The sequence below is a fragment of the Danio rerio genome, chromosome 16 (genome assembly GCF_049306965.1).
Source record: "Danio rerio strain Tuebingen ecotype United States chromosome 16, GRCz12tu, whole genome shotgun sequence".
Taxonomy (NCBI): Eukaryota; Metazoa; Chordata; class Actinopteri; order Cypriniformes; family Danionidae; genus Danio; species Danio rerio.
This window is the reverse complement of record NC_133191.1, coordinates 17209311-17235000: the sequence shown is the minus strand read 5'-3', so window position 1 is coordinate 17235000 and position 25690 is coordinate 17209311. Positions and strand designations below refer to the sequence as shown.

Genomic DNA, 25690 nt, shown 5'->3' with positions numbered 1-25690 from the left:
GTCCGTCCGTCCGTTTATCAATCTATCTGCTTACAAGTTTTTACTAACTTTATGTTTTGTCTATGTTCTGATTTTTCTGTTTCTATCCATGTATTTTCCACTTATGCAGGGCATCGTGGGAGCGTCACTCTCTCTTATATTCACAGCTGGAGGAGAAGAAGCACACCAACCAATCAGCCATCCGAAAAATGTGTGAAAAAAGAGTCCTCTTGTAAGAGTAGAGGAAAAAGAGGGTCCTGTCAGGATAATAATTCCATTGGGTGGGCAACCTTAGATACAACAACCTTAGACACACAGGTCAACTTAGAAAGAGAGAAAGGGAAAGAGGTGGAAATAGAAACCCAAAAAGATTTCAAAGAATCCTCTTCCAGCAGCTTGTTGACAGTCAAAGAGTGATGCATGCATCTAAATACTCAGACTTCAGAGTGTGCAGTTTATGCAGTTAGTTACAGGTAGTTCAAAGTTGTATGCTATCTAAGTTAAGTATTATTAAGTCTATATTATGTGTTATGTTTTAGTTAAATAGTTTTTTTTACCCAGTAAATGTCATGTCATGTTTTTAGTCATTTACATATTTATTTTTTGATCCTGTGTTTTTATGTAAAGGCCACACTTATTTATTTATTTATTTATTTATTTATTTACTTACTTATTTATTTATTTACCTTTTGTGCATTTAAATATTGTGTGTATTTACATATTACAGGCCTTATGTTTCTACATTATATACATTTACAAATAACAGTGTCATGTAAATAAAATGTACAACAATAAAAACCATTTGACACCTTTATTTGGAAGACTTGTGATCTCAAAATAGATACAAAATACTAAATCAAAAGCTCCACAAGACCAAAATACAAGAGCTATTTGTAGCAGATCTGTGACGTCAACTTTGCTTTGTTATCATGATGCATGAGGTAATATCTGTTTTACCGTAAATACACGTCTAAGACAAACACGAGATAATAACACATCAATAAGACATGGAATTCACTTTCATGCAGTGGTTGATGATATATAAATAGTGTGTTTTGTTAAATAACAACCAAATATATTTTACAGCTTTAAAAAAATGTTAAGTACACAGACTGAAGGGGAGAGCTACTGCTGGTATTACGGTACTGTCAGCACCGAAGCGCTGCAGAGACTGGAGCATTCAAGTGTATTCAGTTTTCCAGGCAAGGAAGCTACAAGGTATTAGTTTGGACCTGCTTAAATTTAAACGTATTTCGTTGGCGTTTTTGCAATAGTTTGCTTATTTGAATAGGCATTTGCATATTTCTGCGCTTTTATCGGTTCCTGCAGTAAGAGTCGCTTCTTCATCAACGCTTCTTCATTCTTACTCAGCATTCACGCGCAAGCTGTAATAGTCTTAACTCGTTGCATAAGGCTTTAACGAGTTAAACGTGGATATTGCCGTGTCATCGGGTCGCTAAACACTATTGACCTTTAAAATCAAGCCGTTAATTGTTTTGAAAGTCAGACATAGCTGGTGTTCATGCCCGATCTGCAGCGCTTCAGTTTTCCGTACCGTAGCATGAATTCTCCTCTCCATCATCATCATCATCATCATCAGCAGCAGCAGCACCAACAGCATCAGCACCCAGAAGAACCCGGTCATCCCGATTCTCCCTCCAGTTTACTCCCCGAGGCAGCGATCTTCGGAGCTCCCGATCCGTCCTCCTTTTTTCTCGGAGAACAACCCGTCCCTGCTGGTGTCACCCAATCCGCACTTGACCTTACTGCATCTTCCTACCTGCACTTTAGTCCATCCCTTCACTGGTCCCAACCTCCTCCACCTACAGCCATGGCATTAAGAAACGATCTGGGATCCAATATCAGCGTCCTAAAGACTCTCAATCTGCGGTTCCGTTGCTTTCTGGCTAAAGTGCATGAACTGGAGAGACGCAATAAAATATTGGAGTTACAGCTGCAGCAGGCTTTAGACAGCAATAACAAGGGTGGATGCACGGAGGATGGAAAGACCAAAGAAATTGGTGTGCAGACTGGCTTTATTGGGCCCATTGCTGTCCGGCCTGGGTCTTTATCCTTTCAAAACACTAACAACTCTGCCAAACGACCCACTACATTGTTTATGCCTTCTCTTACAACTGTCCTCAAGCTTGAACCTAATAAACCTGGGGATGAGACCACATCAGACCCGAATATTAATAGAAACCCAACTATCACAGTCAGTCTCTCAACCCCCACTACTGAGCCTGCTTCGGCCAACACAAACAACTCCAATAATACTCCACATGTAAGCAGTGTTGGAACCGGGACATCTCCAAACCCTCCTCCTCGCTTCCTCCCGGGCACTATCTGGTCCTACAACCACACACGGAAACTGGGAAGCGGAACAGAGACTCGGGTCACCAGTCCTGGAGTTTCGTGGGTCCACCCAGACGGAGTGGGTGTACAGATAGACACCATCACCCCAGAGATTAGAGCACTTTACAACGTCCTGGCCAAAATCAAAAGAGAGAGGGATGAGTACAAGAGAAGGTGAATATTGAGAATATAGTTGATTTTTATGGCTTAATGTTTATAAGATTAAATTTTCTACCCTGTAAAAAGCCATTTTCTTAAAATATTGAGGAAATCCATTGTAACATGGAACTGTTAAATTGATTTAAAAGGATAATTCACCCAAAAATGAAAATTTACTCATCCTCAAGTGGTTCCCAAGCTTTGTACGAATTCTGTTGAACACAAAAATTGCATTTGGGATTTAAAAACATATTTGTGGCAGGTGGAGGGTGAGTAAATGATGACAGAATTGTAATTTTTGGGTGAACTATGCCTTTAACCTTAATTTATATAATTACGCACAATTTTAATTAATATGCACGATATTAAATCAAAAATACAATTCTGTAATTTAATTATTATTTTTAATTTAATTAATTTAAATGCTTTAAGAGAATTTAACCAGTATGTTGAATTTGCAAGCTTTTTGAGATTTGCTGAGGTTATCAATATAGTTTTAATAAATTAGATTAGTGTTAGATAATGACAATAGCATACACTCCCAATCAAAAGCTTTTAGAAAAATTCATGGAGGTTTAAATGACAGTGAAAATTCTTTGGTTTTTGATGTTAAAAATTCAGTTTTGTCATGACAGGTATAAGTTATATTTTAAAATGAGAAAACAGGTATTTTAAACTGGTCAGTAGGGTTGGGTCCATAGACATCCCATAGCCTTGAATCTGCAGGTGTTCAACACAACCATAATGAAATTGTTTTCCTGCAAGGGGGATGAGTTGTGACTTGCATTTTTGTGAGATAAAATAGAGCTTGACTTCATCTCATGTGAAGAAACCTGATATATAGACACATATCTCTATGTCCTTATTTTTTCAGTGCTGCTGAAGATATTTAAATCAGTATTATTGAATGTATATAACGACATATATAATGAATAAAACTACAACTATAAAATTTGAATAATAATTTAATGAGTTTAGAGAACAATAATGTTTGCTCACTGTTAATAATGCTCATTTCATAAGTATTATTTCCATAGGAAGTTAAAAAAGTCAAGGTTTGTGGGTTTGAAGCAAAGTATATGGAAAAAAGACACAAAATACACATTAATAGATTAAATGAGGGAAAGAACTCTAATCTTATGAATTATTGTGAGTGACAGAATCAAAAAGTCGTTAGTAGTATGTACAGAATTTCAAGTTTATTACAACATGCAAATATAACATGCAATACAATGCACATACCAAGATTTATGTACAGTATATTGAGTGCGTAGCAATTATTTACAATCCTTCATTAAAGTGGGTGGACTTAAAGATCTCTTTCCAACTCTTGATTAATTAAATTCAGTAGAAACAAAGACATATATACAATTGTTATCAATATCTGAGCTTACAATAGTCTTTAAAATTTGTCTTAGATTTGTCTTTAATAGTTTATCAGTTATTGTTAAATTTCAGCATCCCTATGGCTTATAAAAAATGTAGAGTTCTTATTTGCCGAACATGAGCTTTAATAGGAAAGAGTTTTCCTTTAAGCTAGCTAAATAATCTGCCAATGGGGTAAGCAAAATAATCTTATGTCAAACTGAAAAACAAGATTATTTAGCTTACACCATTTTTTAAGGAAAAACTCAGTTTTGCCATATTATGTCTAAAAACGACAATATATTTTTCTTGTCTAGAAAACACTTCTTGAATTTGTACATATATGTACTAGCAACATCTAAACTCTAAGAAAATAATTGTTTTGCAATGAGCACACTGGATCTGACTTTAAAGCACTTCAGAATTTAAAGAAGCAGACAATAGTGTTGCACACACATATGTTAATCAAACAGCATTGTGCTTTACAGTAGGCACTAATATTGTTATCTGTACATGAACACTCACATTCCACTCATACAATTTTAGTCATGCTAGAGCTGAACATGAGAAGCAAAAAGATGCATGTACAGAGATAAGAATCAGCTTGCGGGGATATAATGACTGTTTTTTTCTCATAACTGGTGGTATTCAGTCAGTCCCACAGCTCTTTACTGTATGTCCAGACCTGCAGCAGCCTGTCAGTCACATACATCTTTATTTAGGGCTGAACAGTTTGTCGGTTTGCAAACTCATTACTGTCTGTTGACTCATCAGGACAGGTGAAAGAACTGTTAAAAGGAAGAAAAGTCATTTTGCATCTCTGTCTAAAAACAGCCTGCTTCATAACAGATCTTATTGCAGGTTCAGCGTCTCTCTATCTGACTGCTTTGCCATTTTGCTCTGGTTTCAGCTCTACTCAGACTTTCTTTCTTAAATTTAATTTCTATTTTGGCTTTCCGATTTAGTAAGCAGTGTCTGTGGCTCTCTTCCTCGAAAGTGTTCTATATACTGTAATGAGTTTATATGAGTTTTTCTTTTTCAGCTTAATCACAAAGATTTCTCCCAAGCTTTATTCATTTGGTCATATGCACAGTAAATAAAGTAATATTATTTAGAAATTTGACTTTTAAAATCACAAGATCTTTGACAAACTATTCTAATATGCCGATATGTGCTCAAGTAACATTTCTTATTATGTGTTATCTGTTATCTGTTCTTATCTGTGTTAAAAATATTGCTATTTTTGGTAAATGCTCAGTATCACTTTCAATCAACAAGGCATTTTATTAAGTACCCAACTTATATCCTAAATTGTATGAATGCTACTTTCAGGAACAAACACAAAATAAATACATGAAGAGATTAGATATCATAACTTTCGATGCAACAGTTGAGTGAATGTTTTGTGTTGCAAGGTAACCCAAAACCAAAAACAGACATCTAATTGTCTAAAAGTCCATGGGCCTTATCATACACCCAGCACAATAAGCCACAAGAAGTGTTTGCTCTGATGTGTTGCTATTTTCAGACCAGCACAACCTTAATTTTCCCATTTCCACCAAATTGTTTAAATAGCAATCCCATTTGCGCCGCTTTGTGGACTCCTGGGTGTTCCGGTCTAGAAAAGAGATGTGTTAAGGTGCATTGTTGGTGCGTTGCTATTTTGAGGAACTAAAAAAGACTGTCCAATTGATGAGCTAAAAGCAGGTTTAAAGTCCAGCACAGAGTGCATTAGTTGTGTGCCTCACTTACTGATTGCTTAAAACACGCAGGATATTGAGCGATATGCAAATATCTTTACAAATAAAAAAGAATTAAAGGATTAACATATTACAAAAATGATTACTTTCTACATTCAACTTTTTTCAGTTTATTCACGACATCTTGCTTTTGTATATAATAATATTATTATTATTAGTAGTATTATTTATTATGTTCATATTTATATATATTTTTTAAAAACAAGCTTAGATTTGTCCTCACTTTTATTATTATTGTTCATTTATTCATTTTCTAGAAATTATAACTGAACTTAGAAATACTTTTGAAACAAATCTTTGCGCTTAACAAACAAAATTAATTATCTATAGGCTAATAGATGTCTTCAGTGGATTGTACATCATCATTTCCTTATCCACGAAAGAGAGAAAGTGAAAGTAAAGGCCAATTGGAGGAGGCTCATTCTTTATCCTCGCGCTGCTGATGCTCTGTTTACCTTTTTTTTTTGCTAGTGAAGCATTAATTTTTTACACTTACAAAGTTTGCCATGTAAATAGCTAATGCGCCATGAGGCCAAATGACTCTTAAAGGGAATTTGAGATGAGACTCTGATTGGTTTATGCTCAAAACACACTCATTAAGAGAATAAGCACAACCCTGTTATACCATGCGCCATGGTGCAGAGCATATTTTTCCATCCTTAAAATAGCAGTAGCGGATTTGGACACGCCCTTAACCTCCTAAGGCCCAAGGTGTTTTTTTACATGCATTTTTTATTTATCTTTGCTATTTGGGCCTATTGCAACCTAATTAGAATAAAACCAAAGTATCATCTTTTGATATGAAGTACTTTTAGAGAAAAAATTATGGTGTGAATTTACATAAACACTTTTTTTCTGACAGTTTTTTAATGCATATATAACATATACATTTTTTAAACATGTTTTGACTATCAGAGAGTAAAAACAACATTTTGTCCCATTTTGGACTGTTAAAAATAGTGTTTGGGAAATTTCATATGCTACAAAACAGTCGCAGGAAGACACTGTATGTCTGTAACAAAATATAAAATATCCAAAGTATTTTAAGTAGCCATTTAAGAGCTAAAATGTGCTTTCCATGTATGTGAACACACAAGCCCTAGGAAGTTAATGCTTTTGCGCCCTGCGATTTAAACTTTGCACCTAGATCATTAAAATAACCGCGTGTACAAAAATGAGGATCAAAAACATAACTAAGGACATACACTATGTACAGTTGCATTTAAGTCAGTTGCTTGTCCCCCCTCCCCTCTCCCCTGATGGCCTGCACTCAGATTGCATCCAAGCTCGAGCATGCTTACATCATCGATGCTGCGATGTTCAGTTTAACACAACAGAAGCGCTCTCGATCAGCACAGTGCAGGGTTCGTACAGGTGCTGGAAATCCTGGAAAATTTTTGATTTTTAACATAGTGTTTTCAAGGTTAGAAAAGTACTTGGATTTTGGACAAAGTGCTTGAACCTGCGTAATGCATAAAATTGTTGTCATGTGACCAGTTTTCATTGCAAAGTGTTCACCGAATATGTGTATTTAGGAAACATTCACGCAGAATTTTGTCCTAAAAACGCCAAGCACTTTGAAATAGTTTAAAACAATTGACATGTAATTTATTATTTGCAAATGTCATCTTAATAGCAGAAACGGTCTTTTCATTAGCTGCAATATTAGTTTAATCTTAGTGAATGCAAGCCGTTTGGCGATGGTGAACGTCCTGCAGTTGCATGACTGACAACATTGTGATGTTTAAATGAAGGATTAAATACAACATCTCGTGATTAAAATGTGTGGCAAATGCTGCTACTTGCAAACTCCATCCCTCAGGCTTTACAGGGAATGGCTTGGACCCATAAGGATTTAATTTGTTACATGAATTTCGGATAGCAATGCACATGAAATATCATGAACGACTGGTCATGAAAGTTTGGTACTACACCCAAACAAAATCTGACTGTAAGAACGAGACCAAAAATTAAATAGATATTCAATAACTGAATTTTAAAAATTAATGTATTATTTATTTTTGGGTGAAATCTCCCAATAAAGCCATTTTCCAAAGTATTCAACAATTAAAGTTAAAATGTCATATTGTTTGTTGGATTTAAATGTAAAAAAGTATATACAGCGTATATTAACATACATTACTGTGGTTGTTAAGTGCTGAAAAAGCATACAAATGCACTTTGAAAGTGCTGGAAAAGTGCTGGAATTCGAAGTTGGAAAAGGTGTAAGAACCCTGACAGTGGTTATATCATTGTAGTTGTTGATATGCAGTGACACAAAGTCAAATATTTTGCCAGGCAGATCAGTTACTTTTGACGCTCAAATAATCATAAAGTCCTCGTACTGCAGGAATTAGGAGGTTTGCTGAAGGTGCAGCTGTCGTACAGTGATGGGTTTGCGTCCTAAGTAAACTATGACAGTTTGTGTTCATTGAAAAGTAAGAATGATTAATAAATCCATATAAAACAGTCCCTTAAAGGGCCATGAAACCCCTTCGTTTTAGCAGGGTGTTTTCACACCTCTACTTTGGAAAAAGTTAGAGAAGTGGGTGTGTCCAGCTCTGTTTAGGGGGGAGTGTTGGAGGAACTAAAGAGGGATGGTGTGGGAGTGTCTATTTGGGCAACGCTGAGTTTCAGAGTCAAAACACACACACACACGGGAGAAAGTGATTGTGTTTACATGAACATCTGTAGTCGAATTATTTGCCAAATTATTAAATGGTGGACTTTAACTGCAGTTTGGTTATTTCATTCAGGGAAATTCATTCATGCCCCTCGTGACAAACGAGATATTATATTCGAGGAACTGCTCTAAGCGTGTATTTTTCATGCAATGTTTGAATGAGAGAAAAAAAAAACCCTCAGCATTTCCCGGAAACTTAGATGCACACAGCAAGTAGTGTCAGAAAGCCACGCGTGTTATTCCGATTACAAAATGCTGTGAAAATCCTACACGAGGTTAAAGTTTGGCTGTGGTGTTAACATGTTTGCACTCGGTGCAATAGTTAGTTCAATACGAACAAACTGAATAAACAAAGAGCACAGGTCACTCACTTACCAAATCTGTAGAGACAGGACAATCACCAGCAACTAGAGCCGCGTCTTTATTAAGAGGAGACTACAAGCGAATCCGGATCTCAGGGTTTGCAGATGAGAACAGCTCTCAGGTAAACAATGTTTCTCCTTAGACACGTAAGTTTTTGTTGTCGAGTTTGACACTGTTAATCCACACAGGAGTCCAGCTGAGCTCTCACACAGAGAAAATGAAAACAAAACTTAACTGCAGTAAACTATAAAAGCAACACTTCATGCTTGTATTGCCAATACAACGTGGTGTCTCTGTCGTCTAAACACTGTGACAGTAATGAATATTAATGAAGTTGCACAATAGAGTGCGCTGATTGGTTTGAACCAAGCCTTACTCATGCATTAATGCAGCACACTCTGAGACATAATAAGGCCCACTCTGGTACAGTCGTCCAGTCTACACTCTGGAATACACGCTATTATCTCATGACCGTGACGCAGCTTCAAAAATTTGTTTCAAACTGGAAGTACGAATTTGCTTGAAGTAACGCAAAAACAACCAACTTACACTTTTTAGTGAAATAAAGGTGTCCTAATAGTGTTTTTAGCAGTGTGGGACACATATACGACTGTCAACAGCTCAAAAATGTGTTTTGGTGTTTCGTGACCTTTTAAAAGTCAAGTCTCGTCTTCAGTTTCAGGCTCAGGTGTGCTTTGCAATCTGCTATTAAATTTGACCCAATATCCATTTATCTGTTTAATTGTATTATGTAGTATCCTATAAATGGGTACTGCAATGAATTGCAACTGCAAACCAGATCCCATCACCTCATACCAGTGCCTGACTAACCTTACCGATGCATTTTTTCTTGAATATTTTATTTTTAAAATTGTGGCAGAAGCATTATTCCCTCCATTTACTGCTTTAACAGCTTCTCTCTTCAGGGACGGCTTTCCACTAGATGTTGAAACAAGAATGCAGGGATTTGCTTCTGCCCAGACTCAAGAGCATCAGGGAGGTCGTACAGTGATGTTGAGTAATTGGTTTTGGCTCTGATTAATTCCAAAACAGCTAAAAGCACATGGTTTAAATCCACAAAAATGCAGCTGAGATTTCATGATCATTTCTGAGTAATGCAAACTATTCATGGAATTAATGTTTTGAGTTTGTTTCAATTTCAAAATATGTTTTAATGACAGAAATTCATATTGTTGCTGAGGACTGATTAAATTTACCAAAATGATAGTAAAGTAATATATCAAATTATTTTATTGCAAAATAATTATGTATTTTAATTATTAAACATTGATAATATTATGAATGTTCCTATTATATAGTTCCTTGAGCACCAAATGTTTTCTGAAGGATCATGTAATACTGAAGACATAAAAAATGTAGCTAGCTTTGCCATCCCTAGAGTGATCTTCTATACATATTTGAATTTATCATTCAGAAAAAGCACATTCAATTAACATGCAAGCATCTGAAATGAAAAACACTTTCTAGTTGTATCATTTGTCTCATTTCAGTCACTCCATTTCCTCTGGCAGTGGCGATCTATGTTATATCTGCAATGCAGCACACAAGGACTCAAGCTGCAGAGAGGCAATCTCTCTCTCTCTCTCTCTCCCTCTCTCTCACTCTCTCTCTCTACCTCTCTCCTTCCCTCACTGGCTTTATCTGTAACTCCCTTCAGTAATTGTATGTTTGCACCTTGAATTGGCAGTAATACACGGCCTCAAACTAACCTTGAAGTCCAGTGAGGATGTTTAATAAATATAAAGGCTTCTGCAATGCCTCGAATATTAAGTAGCCCTTACATAAGAACAGGGCTTGTTTGGTTCCACCTCATTGCACTATATTACTGCACTAGACAATATTACTGTTGAACAACCACACAATAAATTACTGTAGGGCTGACTGGGCTGATGGACCATTTAAAAGACTGAATGGGTGCAGTCATTGCACTTCAGTTGAGCACACAAAAACAACAACAACAAATATGTGAAGATTCCTCCAAATAATATCTGTATTTTCTTCTGTAACAAGGACGATGCATGTTTTGACGATGGTCCAAAAGATCTTTCAGGAAGGGTTCAATTGTCTTTTTTTAATCATTATATTTAGTATTAGAAAGAAGTTACTTAAAACGCCACCATTTAATCTCCATCATGTCATCTATTACTTCCTATTAGGGCTGCACGATATTAGAAGAATTTTATCTATACTTTATTTGGAAAGAATTAATACATTTTCAAAGTATTGGATCTGGAATAAAATATAGCAAATAACTTAACTTAAGCATAAAGAAATTAAATATAGGGAATGGAAAAGTGAATTACAGTTTTCGGTAGAGTCTGACATTTTTTAGGTACAGATATTAAACAATCAGCAGTGCATAGTCTTGATATCGTATATAATGTAATCTTAATTTAAGCTACAAACACTAAGTGTCTTGTGGCCGGGTGTTTTAACTTTGAAATGTTAAAATGTTTACAGTAAACTTTCACAATAAAATAAAATAAAATAAAATAAAATAAAATAAAATAAAATAAAATAATACACATTAACAATAATAAGTAGGATGTTTTACATTTCTTAATAAATAGCCTACTGTAAATTAGAACCATTAGTGATTTATATGATTTATATATGAGATTAAAATACGTGTTAGCTAGTTCATGTTTTAGAATAGAATATGGAATATTCTAAATAAAATTTGTAAAGGAAACAAAGGCCTTATATGTGCCGTTTACATATATTTCAGTTAATATGCAAAACAAACTACAGTTACAGGGAAACACACGACACTCCACTTTTGCTACACAATGCATCATACTATGATAGTTCAGATGTGAGTTACGTCATTGTTTTTGAAATGCCCTCCATATAAGTTTTATGAATCAAATAAACTGATTTACTGAATATTAAACTTACACTTTTATTGATGATTGAATTTATCCAAGTTTTTAGACTATTTAAAGTTGCTTTTGTTGTGTCATATGTTCTAATGTTTTGTTATTCTGCTTTCAGGTGGGAAGAGGAATACACTATGAGAATGGACATGGAACAAAGAATGAATGAACTACAGGAGGTGAGGAACACTTTTTCTAGCCAAACCTTTCTTTTCAGCCATGTTGCTGTTTAGATATTCACTGCAGCCTTATGGTCTTAACAAATCTTTATTTTTAATTTATTAAATATCCATTAGAATTGTGGAAATAATTTTTCAGTTTACAGTTTTTCTTAGTTGCCAAAACACTACAACCCACTGGCGTAACTAAGTTCTCAGTTGCCTGACCTCATTTAGTTAATTGTGCAGTCTGTTGTCAATACTTTAAACCAGTGGTGTCAAAGTCAAATCCTGGAGTGCCGGAGCCCTGCAAAGTTTAGTTCCAGCCCTGCTTCAACACACCTATCTGTAGATATCAAAAATAGACTGCAAAATATATGGACATAGTATCTTTGACGTCACCCATAGCTTTGCGAAGACCACAAATGAGGCTACAAGTAGGCATAGCCAACCATCGCTATTTTGATTGCGTGTCATCGCACCCAATGGGGGTGACCAAATAAGGGGAATGAGGTGGACCGTGAGCGAAGCTACAGATACCGGCTAGCATTTTGCTTAGACAGGCTTTTCTTTATGGGAGAAAAGCTTAATACTTCATTACCTGTGATTTGTTTGTGTTCGAACCACTTGTGTTTGTCTGTACACTATATCAATAAATCAATAAAGTTTTTAGTCTTTAAAAAACACTGTTGTAATACATTGAGCCACTAAGCATGGTTCTAATGACAATTTTCTACATAAGGAAAATGCAAATTACTTCCAAATACTTCAAATATAGTCTGTGATAGTAAATGCACAGCTATTTATGAAATCCAGGCATAACACTGTATGACAACATTTTAATTGACTGTTTTATAGCCTACTCCTAATCAATGTCATAGGGTACCTGCGGTATCTTAAAAAGTCTTAAAAATTCTAAAATTTAAAAATTGAAATTAAAGGTCTTTAAAAGTCTTAAATTCGCTGTTCTAGGTCTTAAATATTTTTGCACGGGTTTTATTTTTGTGATGTCCATGTAATGCTACATCTAATGCTTATTTAAATTTTTTTTTTTGTTGTTGCTAGGTTTTTGGGGTGTTGTAGTTCTTTATTTCACTAGTCCGATTTTAATTTGCGGTATTACAAATACAAAAAGGTCAACTTGCAATAGCCAATCAGCTTTCTGTTTCTAAGGTAAGTGCGTAGTATTAAGAATAGTGAACTGATATAATGAAATGCAGTGTAGTTTTACTACAGCAAAGTGTGGTGAATTGTAGTATAATATACCCTATATTGTAAAAAAAAACTAAAGCACTGGGTAGTTTGCTTATATTACACTTGTTGTGTTACCATAGCAACTATAGTATTACCACAACAGATTAATTGAAGTACTTTCCTGTACTTTACAAAACACTGTACCGCAGAGACTAGTTCACTTTAGTTTAGTTGCCATGATATAATGGGATTGATAGTGAGATTTATTTGAAGAGGGAATAGTACAGTAGGCTATAATACCTTATCAAGTTCCTTATTTTATTTTATTAGTATGGTGCACCTTATGAATGTTTAATAAATGTTTTTAAAATAAAACTATTCTCTGTGTCTTTAAGTGTTTGAAACTGGAAATATCTCATCAAATAACACACAGCCAAAAATGTGATGTATTGTGAGATTAAAAATATAATATGTTCGTCTAGTTTAGTAAGTTGGTTATTGGTAAGAAATAGTGTGCTAACATAAATCATATCAAAAAGCACGAAAAGAAGAGGGAACAGTGTACTGAGAGGACGAAAGAAAATTTGTGCATGAGCAGTGCATACTTGAGAGTGATAAAATTTGCGCATGAGCAGCGTATTATATTTTAGAGCTCGCACACAGTTTTGTTCACAAACAGAGGAAATCGGTGAACGAGCACAGATTCGCTTGCTTGTATTACATGAATGCGCTCTTGACTTGTAATACTGCGCTCACAACATGAAATAACGCCATAGCGGAGCTAATTAAATTTTTTGAGACTCGGTTGAACAGTTCGCATGGCGCTGCATTTGATTTGAGTTAAATATGAAACACTTTGGAGAGATTTTGTCTGAAACAGGTATGTCTGTACTGACATCTTTATGATCCGTCCATGTGTGATCATAGGGAGAAACAGGTGACCAATAATTCTTGGCTAGAAATTGCAACAGCCGTGGGAAAGGAGTACGTTTTTGTAAAATTTGGAAAAACCTGGGGGACAAGTTTGTTAAAACAAAATAAGAGGCCCTCAAAAACATCTTCAATGATAATGATTTTCTTTTTATTCGTCTAATTTTACTGTCTGTTTCTTTTGACCACCCCTGTCATTTAAAAGAATATCTCAATGGTGAACGTGTCAAGTATAAAAGCCTCATACATTTCGTAAGGTGTGCGATGCGGTGCCAGACAAAAGTATGAATAAGCATTAAGATGTTTTTTTTTTTTTCTGTAGTTCAATGGTGCATTTAACCATTCTTTAGTACTGTTCAATTTAAATAACTGTATTTTACCACTAATTTTGTGATTTAAAATTTTCTCTCGCATATTTTTGATATTGAAATATAGGTCTTAAATTTATTACTTAATGATCTTAAAAAGGTCTTAAAAAGTCTTAAAAATTACTTCATGTTATCTGCAGATACCCTGTGTCAGATTCTGGAGTGCATTACAGGTCTAAAGACAATTATAAATGATAAATTATCTTAAGTAAAACAAATACATTTATAGATATGGTATATAAGTATATAATTTTACTCACCTGGGAAATGGAGGCAACCTGAATGGTTTGTGAGCACAATTAAGTGCACACAGCATGCCATATTATCTAATAATTATAGGAAATATTTCCAAAATGCAACTGACTGTGTAAAGCCACATAAAACATAACAGAAATACGATGTATGTGCTGAGTTCAGCGGCTAATCGTCCGGAATCAGCTGAGGTGAATTGTCGGTGACCAGCGAGACCTAGATGTCACTCAAGTGACCACACCCTTAATTATGCAGACTTAATATAACTTAATATAAGCTAAACGGATGAGTTATAAAAAAATGTTATATGCACCAAAACCATCTTGTGTACCAGGCTATAAACATGTTTATATCAGCTGTGAAATTGGCCAACTTCTGGATTTCCTGGAGCCAGTCCCCAATGGCAAGTTGATGAGTTGCAGTTTCAGTTACTTGGCTTTCCGAGGTGGAGCCGGAAGTTGCCGCTTGGTATCAAACAATCCTAAAGTACTCAATTAGTTTGATCAGGTGTGTTTAATCAGGGTTGGAACTAAACTGTGCAGAGCTGCGGCCCTCCAGGAACTAGCTTTGACACCTGTGCCTTAAACCATGTGACATGGTAAAACACAATGTGCAGATCTTACTTTTCTTACAAAACTTACTTTTCAGCAAAACTCTAAACACTTTCTCATTCTCAAAACACATTCTGCACTCTCATCTACATGTCAACCATGCTGGTAAACACAAGTAGCAACAATCAAATACAAATAGAGAAAAATTGTCATTAATTAAACACAACCACTCTTCTTTGATATCATGTTTTTTCGACTGATGCAACACGACCAATAAAAAACAGGTTGTTGACGGTGAAAAGGAGAGTGTTTAGGCATGAACTTGAACCTTCCTCTATACTAGGGCTGTGTGATTTATCGAAATCGAAGCATTTCGATTAGACAATCGCAGGAGGCTGCAAATTAAAATATACTGTATATATGTACATATATAAGCAGGAATAACAAATAACATCTGAGGTCGAGTGCTTCAAAACCCATCCGCTATGCTTCAGAAAATTTAATTTGCTAAACTTTCTGCGAGGCATCACAGACATGGTATTAGTTGTTGTGAGCTATGTCACATTACACAAAAAGAAATGATTTAATCTTGTTTCACGATGTACATTTGTCATTTACGACTCCCCATGACACCCTATGTCAAGGAAATCATGCCAAAATTGTGTGATCTGAACGGGGCTTTATAACTAGCCAATTGAGTGAGCACACTTTCGTTCTGCCAATTCAGAATTGCGCAACTGAACTACGGCCAAAAAGAAGAAAATAAAAACAAACAGGAAAGCACTCAAAAGTGGGATTATTGAGTCTGCTGCTTCAGAAGCATTAATAGATTAATTCATATCAAAGAAAAACAGCATTTGTAATATGGAGACATTAGCCCCTTTCACACAGTGATACCAGTAAATATCTGGAAAAAGCGCTGTTCACACAGGCGAGGACGTTACGGAAATTTTCCGGAAAAGAGCATTCACACATCTATTCCAAAATACCGGTAAATTCTGACATCATTCACCACAAATGACCTTTAAACAGCTGCGCTTGTATTTGTAAACATTTGACTAAATTACAAACTCTGTGGATGATCAATATTGTGAACAACTTTCGCAGGATCACTTTCGCATGTCGAGATGTTCATAAAATGTGCGTGTACAGGCGCTCACAGGCTGTTTCACAGGCACACGCAAAGCTTGAAGGTAAACAAACAACGGCTTATCATAAGCATCTCATCGATGATTATTTACACAGTTGGCATTAAGAAGAACACATAAACGTGATCTGACTAACTTGTAGCAGCTAAATGTGTCTGGAAAAATATTCAAAGGCTTTTATTCTCACAACCGACTGTTGTGATTGGCTAAAGCAGACGTCTCACGTCAGCACGTTCTAGACGTGCACGCGCTTATTACGGCAATCTTCCTTCTGCATTCACACAGCGCAGCATTCCGGCAAATTGCCGGTAATGTTACAACTTCTCTTTCCGGAAAATAGCTAGAACGAATTTACCGGTATTTTTAAATAGGACCTGCCGGCAATTTTCCGGAAAGGTCTGTATGTGTGAAAGGGGATATAGACACCGAACAAAAACAGGTAATTTTTAAGAGCTGTCGCAGAATTGTTGCCACAGCTTACAGATTGTTGAGCTGAAGTTTGAATTAAATTAAAACCAGCTTGAAGCTTGAATTAAATCTTATATCAATTCGCAATTAAAATATCTGTCAAAAATAAAATAAAATCGCATTTAGATATTAATAATTAGACATTTTTCCCAAATCGCACTACCCTACTCCATACTCACCTTTCTTGAATCTGATTAAGTAGTTTTATGGATGTCCTACAAAAAAGATGTCCTTCCTAAAAAGAGTAGGGGCCCTATCATACATCCGGCGCAATGTGGCACAAAGCGCGACTCAAAAGTTGTTTAATAGTTTCAGCTGGGCGCAATAGTCGTTTTGACTTTTTGCACCACACTGTTTAAATAGCAAATGCATTTGCGCTCATATGTGCACCCATTGGCATTCTGATCTAAAAAAGGAGGCATGTTAAGGCGAATTGCTGGTGCGTTGCTTTTTTGAGGAATAGACTACACAATAGACCAGCTAGGAGGAGGTCTAAAGTCCAGCGCAGAGTGCTTTAGTTTTGCACCTCTCTTCAACATTGCTTTATACACACAAGATGTACAGCAATACACAAATATCTTTACATATGAAAAAAAAATTAAAGGATTGAAATATTACAAAGATATTATTTTCTAGCCTACATAAATATAAAAACCACTGCCTCCATGCCTTCTTCATCTCAGGGGACTTTTCAGTTTATTTATGACAATTTGCTTTTGTATAATGTTATTATTATTAGCAGTATTATTTATTATATGGATATTTTTATTTGATTTATTTTAAACAAGCTTAGATTTGTCCACCTGTCAGGTTTTAGACCATATGGGGCACAGCATGTGTATTTGGAATTAACTCCAAGTTTTTCGGCAACACTTCGTTATTACTGTTCATTTATTCACTTGCTGGAAATTAGAACTGAATTTAGAAATGGTGAAGCATTCAGTTTTTACACTTACAAAATCCGCCATGTAAATAACAAATGCGCTATGGCAGGACGCAACTGACTCTTAAACGCAATGGGACATGATACTCTAATTGGTTTATTCTCAAAACAAACCTCATCAAAATACTACTCCTCTCCACCAATCAGCTAATGTGTGGTGTGCTGTCTGGCCCAGCATGGCTGCCAACGTGTCATCCAGGTGGATGCTGCACATTGGTGGTGGATGAGGAGATCTCCACATCCACCCCCCACCCTCCATTGTGTAAAGGACTTTGAGTGTCTTGAAAAGAGCTAGATAATTGTAAGGAATTATTATTATTATTTAAAATAAAAGTTACAAATTATTATTATTAAAATTAACTTTTTTATTTAACATTAGTTTTTAGTTATAATACACTCAAAATCATTCCACATAAATCCGTAGATTTTTTACAATATTCTGCACAGAAATAGTAAAAAGTGTCCACAGATTCTGTCTGTCTGTAATCACAAGTTAAGTGTTTAGTCATTACATTTAACTAAACTTTAACCAGTCTTAGAGCAGTATTGATAATACTCTATTATTATAATACATGTTTTTTTTTTACCTAGAACAAATTAATGTTGGTTAACTAACATTAATGTGTATTAATAAAAAACTGTTTATTTGTTACAGTATTATTGGTCCTTGTTATTGTTTTTTACCTCTTTTAAAATATCGCATTACATAATTTATGTGAGAGTTTCTAAATATTGCAAAAAATCTTCAGATGTATAGAGAATGATTTTAAGTGTATTGTAACTGAAAACCTAACATGTTAAATAAAAATAATACCTTGTAAAATTGTATTTAATGTTTACAATGCAAATCCTATTAGATTTGGTAAACAAAGCAAGTCTTTTATATAATATATATTCTAAAAGACAGTAACTATTACTTTACAAAATGTATTTTAGGCAAATCATATGAACATTTTCATATTAATAAAATGACTATAATTAATTTAAAAACTGAATAAATATAAAATGACACACATTTACACACAATTAAATAAATAGACTCAATGATGGGTTAAAAATTTGTGGAAATCTGCAGATTTCTGTACGCGCAGATTCCGTGTGGGCATACCAATACTGTATGTTCATTTTTTTCTGTATTTGAGTCAGTAGATTTATTGCCATGCTGCATGATATGAATTAAAGTATACAAATACCAAATGATGATATGTGCACAATGTCCATATGTTTTCTGTATAGCAAAAATAATTATTTATAATATCTATGTATGTGTTTTTGTCTATATGTGTAGGACCTACAGGAGAGTGAAGTATGTCAGGATGAATTGGCCCTCAAGGTCCAACAGCTGAAAGCTGAACTTGTGCTCTTTAAAGGACTCATGAGCAATGTGAGTGTCAGAAGCAAAACATACTCAGTACAAGTACACAAAGCTGGCTCTACTATAAATGCATATTGCAAACTCACTGAAGCACACAGGAAATAACCACTCAATTAAAAATAGCTTTCAGGTTCAAACACTGATACCTCGTTTCCACTGAGTGGTACAGGTACAGAAAGCTGTAAAGGCGGTTCATATATTGTGTGTTTGCACGCTCAAGTTCATTATTTCAAATACAGGTTTTTGCCAAAAAATGTGAATATTGAGGGGAAACTCAGTTTATTTCAATAATTTGTTTCAAAAAGTGAAACTTGTGTGTTATTTTAATTCACTAAACACAAAGTGAAATATATCAAGCCTTTGTTTGTTTCAATTTGAATGATTATGAATCAAAGATGACAAAAAATTTCATGACAAAATTCAACATTGTAGCTCCATGTGTTTTAATCTTGTCTGCTAATGAATGCAAAGCCTTGAAATGGTCTCAGTCTGGTCTAGTAGGTTTCAAAATCATGGGAAAGACTGGCGACTTGACGGTTGTGCAGAAGACCATTATTGGAGCCCTCCATAATGAGGAAAAGTCTTAAAAGACAAATGCAAAAGAAGCTGGATGGTCACAGAGTGCAGTATCTAAGTATAATAATAGTGTGTTAAGAGGAAGGGAAAATGTGGCTGGAAAAGGTGCACAAGTATGACCGCAGCCTTAAGAGGATTGTCAAGCAAGAGTGAAAGAGGCTGGTGTCAGAGCATCAAGAACCACCACGTACATGTGTCTGCATAACATAGGCTACAGCTGTAGAAATCCATGCATCAAGCCATTCCCAAACCAAAAACACGTTAGAAGTGTCTGTGCTGGGCTAAAGAGAAGAAGTACTGGTTTGTTTCCTAGTATTCCCAAGTCTTTTTTTTTCAGATAAAAGCTAATTTTGGTTTTCATTTGGAAATTAAGATCCCAGAGTCTGGAGGAAGAGCAGAGAAACACAAAAGTCAAGCTGCTGAATGACCAGTGTGAAGTTTCTTCAGTGATGGTTTAGAGAGCCATGTCATATGCTGGTGTGGGTCCATTGTCTTTTATTAAGTCCACAGTCAACACAGCTCTATGTGTGTTTTTTTTCATTCATTCATTCATCCATCCATTCATTTATTTTCTTTTTGGCGTAGTCCCTTTATTAATCCGTGGTCACCACAGCGGAATGAACTGCCAACTTATCCAGCACATTTTTATGCAGCAGATGCCCTTCCAGCTGCAACCCATCTCTGGGAAACATCCATGTGTGGTTTATTTCTAAACTAATTTCGAGAGGATCATGTGCTTATAATTAACACGGCTGGCACCTGATTAGCTATGTAATCTGCTCTATTAGATGATTACTAAAGCATTATAAATAACCATAGTTTTTCACTCCAGTTATCTTTGTCTTGAAGTTCCCCCCCTTCCACCCCTACAACAATACAAAAAACATACACCATAGCCAATCGGCTAAAACAAATTATCATCCAAGACAACCTTAGTTTACACTTCTCACACGGCGACAAGCAGTCAAACTTCCCTCTCGCACTTCTAACGGGAGGGAGCTCCGGGCTTAAGGATATTACGAGCTCAGGGCTCTCTCCCGGGACAGCATGCCAATTATGATTTATTGATTATCAGCTAAGTGTGAACTCTTAAAACCAGGACATTTTAGAGCACTTCATGCTTCCTGCTGCCAACCAGCTTTTTAGTAGATAATTTTACTTTCCAGCAGGATTTGGAACCTGCACACAGTGCCAAAGCTACCAGTATCTGGTTTAAGAACCATGGTATCCCTGTTCTTAATTGATCAGGAATTTCACCTGACTTAAACCCCATTGAAAATCTATAGGCCAATGTCAAGAGGAACATGAGGGAACAGAGACCCCGAAATGCAAACGAGCTGAAGGCCGATATCAAAGCAACTACCATAACAACTCAGCCGTGTCAAATGTGATGGTCTCCATGCCACGCCACCTTGATGCTGTAATTAGTGCAAAAGGAGGCCCAACAAATTACTGAGGACATAAAACAGTACATTACACAATTTTCTGAAGGCCAACATGTGTTTAAGATCCTCACATGAAATATTCTAATTTTGTGAAATATGGATTTGGTTTTTGTCATCTTTAATTCATAATCATTCAAACTGAAACAAACAAAGGCATGAAATATTCCACTTTGTGTGTAGTTCAATTCATCTTTATTTGTATAACGCTTTTACAATTTAGAACGTGTCAAAGCAGCTTTACAGATTATATTAAATTGAAACAGTGACAGGTAAATTTTCCGTTTATATTAGTTCAGTTCAGTGTGTTTTCATATTCACTTCTGAGAGTCCAAAGAATAATCCATCTATGCAAGTCAGTGGCGATAGCGGCAAGGAAAAAACTTCACCAATTGGCGAAAGTGAAGGAGAAAAAAGTGAACTAACATAACACACAAGTTTCTCTTTTAAAAACAAATTATTGTAATAAATGGACTTTCCCTTGATATGGCTTGGTTTGGCACATACCTGTGTAGACAATAGGCAATCACGCACAAATAGAGAAAGGAAACACCAGTGCTAATACTTTACACACATTTAAACATGACATATTAGAGACCCTGTAAATAACTATGGAACAGGTTTTAGACAACAGGTCTCTTGACAAGAATAGAAAACCTGTATGTTGTGTGCTTTGCACGCTCAAGTTCATTATTTCAAATATAGACAATCGGCAAGCATAAACAAATGGAGAAAAGAAAACACAGCTACTAATTTTTTATAGTTTAAACACAAACTGTTCTAGGCCCTGTAAAAACTATGGAACAAATTTTAAACAACTGGTCTCTTGACAAGAATAGAAAAACGTAGTTTGAGCATGGTTTATCGCTGTTCAACTTTATAGTCTTGTTTTTTTTTTTTTATTATTATGCATTTGTCATTCATTCATTCATTCATTCATTCATTCATTCATTTATTTTCTTTTCGGCTTAGTCCCTCTATTAATTGGGGGTTGCCACAGCAGAATGAACCGCTAACTTATCCAGCACATGTTTTATGCAGCAGATGCCCTTCCAGCTGCAACCCAGTACTGGGAAACACCCATACACACTCAATTTAGCTTATCCAATTCATCTATACCACATGTCTTTGGACTTGTGGGGAAAACCAGGGCACCCCGAGGAAACCCAGACGAACATGGGGAGAACATGCAAATTCCACAAAAATGCCAACTGACCCAGCCAAGGCTCGAACCAATGACCTTCTGGATTTAAGGTGATTGTGCTACCCACTGCGCCACTACGTTGCCTACATTATGCATTTGTATATATTATTATTCTCCTGGTTTGTTGTGTTTATAAGTGATGATTCGAAAGCAAGCAGTGAGTGAAGGACAATATTTTATGCTAGGCACTCTTACGAAATGGTTCCAAAAAAGTGGTATGTCACAGTTTGCTATTTTAGTACTTCTGACAGTGTAAACCAAAATAAATGCAAACCATGATCAACTGAACCACTCAGTGAAAACCAGCCTGTTACTACTGTTCCTGTGATTACTTGCTAATGGTTCCTAAACCATTTTTTTACACAAGATGGTACTCCAAACCATCGCTTGGACAAAGCTGTGCCTAACCATTTTTTTAACCATTTAAACCAGCTGGACATCTCTATATAGGTTGTTTTCAATCACATGGGTCTGGTGATGTGTGAAATTCAGATGGAGGGCAGAAAGTAAAGTCAGTATTTTTGCAGTTAATACCATATTTCAAATGAGATATAAACAGAAAATAAACACATATGTTGGACATGATCCTTATATCATGAAGAGCGCCTAGTTTTCTATTTAACTGAAATATATCTGCCTGTTATAGAGGCGGTATACTGTGTAAGCTGTCACATGAAAAAAAAAGTATTATAGTAAATACTAAAGCATTTGGAAGCATACAGGACTCAAACCAGCGACCTTCTTGTTGTGAGGCGACAATGCTAACCACTGAGCCCCTGTGTCGCTCACAATATTTATCATTATTTATCATATTAATTATTATATATATTGCAAATAGAGATAGTAGGTTATCTGGCCAAATTGCATGCCTATGGCATTGTATATCACAAAATAAAACAATACTGCAATGCTACATTTTTCCAATATCGTGCAGCCCCAATTAAAATACTAAATATTTAATAGTCAAAGAGTACTAGGTAATAGGCATCATTGGTTGATCACATTGGTTAATTGGCACCACCAAGAACACCACTAACCAGCTGAAAAGCAGCGTATTTAGCTATCTATTCTTCACTGCATTACTTGTGCAAAGTCAAAATAAAAAAAGCCACACAGTCAGGTTTGTTTGTGTCAAGCTTGTGAACAGTGTGTGCATTCATGGCCACTACATTCATGGTACTTACAATTTTTAAAAGCATACCACAGTCATCATTACATTTTTTTTTTAAATATATAGGAGCTTTTGTTCACAGAAATGTTTTCACACAAAGGCGTTTGCTAAGTAGAATTCCCCCACATTCCCCGATTAGCACTTTGTTTATTTCAGCGTGTTTATTTCAATGCGTTTCACAGATTTATCTGAAAATGAGACATTGTGCTCCTTTGTATCAAATACTTTTCCCAGAAATGATTTATCATTTAGTTCAAAGAGTTAAAAATAGTCTGTTTTGGTGAATGAGTTCAATACACACATGAGCCGTTAGTTGTGTGTATAAGGAATGATACCCACATCACAGCTTTCCTCGTTGTGTGGTGTGCAAAAATAGACATTTTCAGTTTCACATCATCTGAAACTCCAGTATATGAATGCTTCATAGACAATGGTTATTAGTTATCTGACTAGTCTTGTTTCATATGACACCTACAGAACCTGTCGGAGCTGGACAGTAAAATCCAAGAGAAGGCCATGAAAGTGGACATGGACATCTGCAGACGCATTGACATCACAGCTCGTCTGTGTGATGTCGCCCAACAAAGAAACTGCGAAGATCCTATCAAGATCTTTAAGGTATTCACACACTCACACAAAATCTTAGTCATTATTGTTATGCTACATGTTTAACCTCCATTGCAGGCGCACAATTATTGCCTGATAAAGTCTAAATATCTTTATTTACTGAGCTATGTATGAGCTAACTAAAACAAATATATATTTTAATTTAATGTTATTTGTACAGTCACGTACTACGGAGATCTGGAAGGGACGTGATGGTAACGAAAAAAATAGGTGAAAAAAAAAAAAACCGAGTGATAGGTAAACATATTTTTGAAAGTTTTTGCGTTCCCTCGCAAAAATGTTTTGTGTTATCTCGCAAATATGTTATGCGAGCCCTCGCAAAACTGTTGTTCGACAAACACTTCACTTCATACATGACAACCCTCTGGTTTTTGCTGGGATTGTCTCATATTTTACAATTATTTCCTATTATTAGTTATTTTCTCATATTTCTCACATATTTTTAATCTTGAAAGCATGTTAAAATTAATATAAAAATATCTGAGTTAACCTTCTTTCCATTTAAGCTGTGCATCTATCAGAATCTCTCATGCAACCTCTGAATCAGTGAATGTCACGTTAGCGTGATCAAAACAATATCAAAACTGGAACAAAAGATTGTGGATTCAAGTGCAGATTTAATAGATGTTAAGTGCAGAAAACAGTGACAAAAAATACAAAATCTCAAAAATAAAAAGTGACAAATCAACAACAAAACAAGACGGATAAACACGAACTAGACTTTGGCAAACTACAAGGCAAGATCAGGAACAAACTTACTAGGAGCAGGAAGACAAGGAAGACAAACGACGCGATGACAAACTGAGGTGAAATGGTAGAATATATAGTCCAGATAATCAACAGTAACACAGAACAGATGAGATGACGGGTCAGTGTAAGTGTTCCGGTGTATGCGCGTGGGATGTGTGAAAATGTAGTTCTTTCCTGGGGCACTGTAGCGCCTACAAAGTCCTAGAGCACTACAGCGCCCTCAGGTGGTCACAGACGGATGTGACATTACCCCCCCTCTAAAGAGCGGCTTCCAGACGCTCCCAGACTGGTTCCAAGAGGAGGGGCGGAGCGGAGCAGGAACAAAGGGAGGGATGGGAGGGTCATATCAGGGTCATTCTGTGGGTCAGGCACCCCAGCAGGAAGCCAGGGTGCGGCCGGTGAATCCGTCCCAAGTAGTGGGAAGGACCACCAGGGAGGGTCGGGAGGGATGACCCATGGATAATCCCTTAGGGGACACAAGGCAGGGGTCTTTAGGAGGGCCGGCGGAACAGGAGGCAGCTGGGCTGGAGCCGGCGGGACTGGAGGCAGCTGGGCTGGAGCCGGCGGGACTGGAGGCAGCTGGGCTGGAGCCGGCAGGACAGGAGGCAGCTGGGCTGGAGCCGGCGGGACTGGAGGCAGCTGGGCTGGAGTCGGCAGAGCAGGGAGCCCGAGCGAGGTCGGCAAATCAAGGAGCCGGACTGGAACAGGCAGGGCATGGAGCCGGACTGGGGCCGGCAGGGCAAGACGTCTGGGAGGTGCCGGCAGGGCAAGACGTCTGGATGGCGTTGGTAATGCCAGGAGCCGGGCTGGGGCCGGCAGGGCCAGGAGCCGGGCTGGGGCCGGCAGGGCCAGGAGCCGGGCTGGGGCCCGCAGGGCCAGGAGTCGGGCTGGGGCCGGCAGGGCCAGGAGCCGGGCTGGGGCCGGCAGGGCCAGGAGCCGGGCTGGGGCCGGCAGGGCCAGGAGCCGGACTGG

General features: G+C 36.7%; 2 protein-coding genes across 7 annotated transcripts in view; both read left to right on the top strand.

Annotated features, from left to right (window-relative positions):
- opn9 (opsin 9) overlaps positions 1–793 on the top strand; it is a 26274-nt gene extending 25481 nt beyond the window's left edge. Inside the window, exon 9 of one of the 2 annotated variants that reach the window (XM_005157939.6) lies at positions 110–793. In XM_005157939.6, the coding sequence (XP_005157996.2) occupies positions 110–396 (287 nt within the window). In that variant the 3' untranslated portion in view covers positions 397–793. 2 annotated transcript variants of the gene reach the window in all.
- A 369-nt stretch (positions 794–1162) lies between these two features.
- iffo1b (intermediate filament family orphan 1b) overlaps positions 1163–25690 on the top strand; it is a 49757-nt gene continuing 25229 nt past the window's right edge. For 4 of the 5 annotated variants that reach the window (XM_009292206.5, XM_073925982.1, XM_009292205.5 and 1 more), the window contains exons 1-4: positions 1163–2508; positions 11680–11740; positions 18862–18957; positions 23819–23959. In XM_009292206.5, coding sequence (XP_009290481.2) covers positions 1502–2508; positions 11680–11740; positions 18862–18957; positions 23819–23959 — 1305 coding nt within the window. In that variant the 5' untranslated portion in view covers positions 1163–1501. Of the gene's footprint in view, positions 2509–11679; positions 11741–18861; positions 21429–21481; positions 23960–25690 lie in introns of those variants that run through there. The other variant, XR_012392070.1, reaches the window with a different exon arrangement.